Source organism: Habropoda laboriosa, unplaced genomic scaffold (genome assembly GCF_001263275.1).
Source record: "Habropoda laboriosa isolate 0110345459 unplaced genomic scaffold, ASM126327v1 scaffold62, whole genome shotgun sequence".
NCBI lineage: Eukaryota > Metazoa > Arthropoda > Insecta > Hymenoptera > Apidae > Habropoda > Habropoda laboriosa.
In genome coordinates this window covers 1,598,929-1,599,563 of record NW_017100177.1, presented here as the reverse complement: position 1 = coordinate 1,599,563, position 635 = coordinate 1,598,929, and the positions used below count along the sequence as shown (strand labels likewise).

The 635-nt window shown below is 34.2% G+C and overlaps 1 protein-coding gene across 1 annotated transcript in view; it reads right to left on the bottom strand.

The window, feature by feature from the left end:
• The window catches only part of LOC108578824 (carboxypeptidase B-like), a 4,660-nt gene extending 4,373 nt beyond the window's left edge, over window positions 1-287 (bottom strand). Inside the window, exon 1 of the mRNA XM_017942224.1 lies at window positions 97-287. Within this exon, the coding sequence (XP_017797713.1) occupies window positions 97-179 (83 nt within the window). The 5' untranslated portion in view covers window positions 180-287. The remainder of the gene's footprint in view (window positions 1-96) is intronic.
• Window positions 288-635: the final 348 nt, after the last annotated feature.

Below are 635 nucleotides of genomic sequence, written 5' to 3'. Positions count from 1 at the left end.
AAAACTTTCGAAGCTTTTATACTTTAACAAATATAATATGTAATTATGGGTAAATAGAAAATTAAAGTGAAAAATGATTGTAAAATTAACACGTACCCCTGTATGGATGGCAAAACTTCCTCCTCCGCGGCTAAAACAGCCGCGGTGAGAACCGCCGCGATTAAGAAAGCAACACGCATCTTGGCTACTCTCGATTGAAGCTGCTCGTCGTTTCTCAAGTTTTATATATCGTATTATATCTACGCAAACCAATACTCAGCTTTCGTTAACATGATATTAGATCATTCTTGACATTTCTGACTTTTGTTTGATGGGGATACTTATTGGAAACTCCGTATACAAAAGCACGGAATTAGTGTTAAAAATAATAGGAATCCTGATAAGATCAATCTGACAAAAATGGACACTCTTATCGGTACAGATAACTTTAATTGACTGTTTCATTATAGGATCAGTGTGAATCGTCGATCGAAGATTCATTTTCAATTTGAAAATAATCGATAACGTTGGTTCACGATGTTACTGTTTGATAAAGATAATGTGTCGATAACGTTACAAATCCTACTTCTGATCGATTCGGTAGATGGATTTTTACAAAATATCATTTTTCTAGGAAAAGATTAGCGCAGTATTAT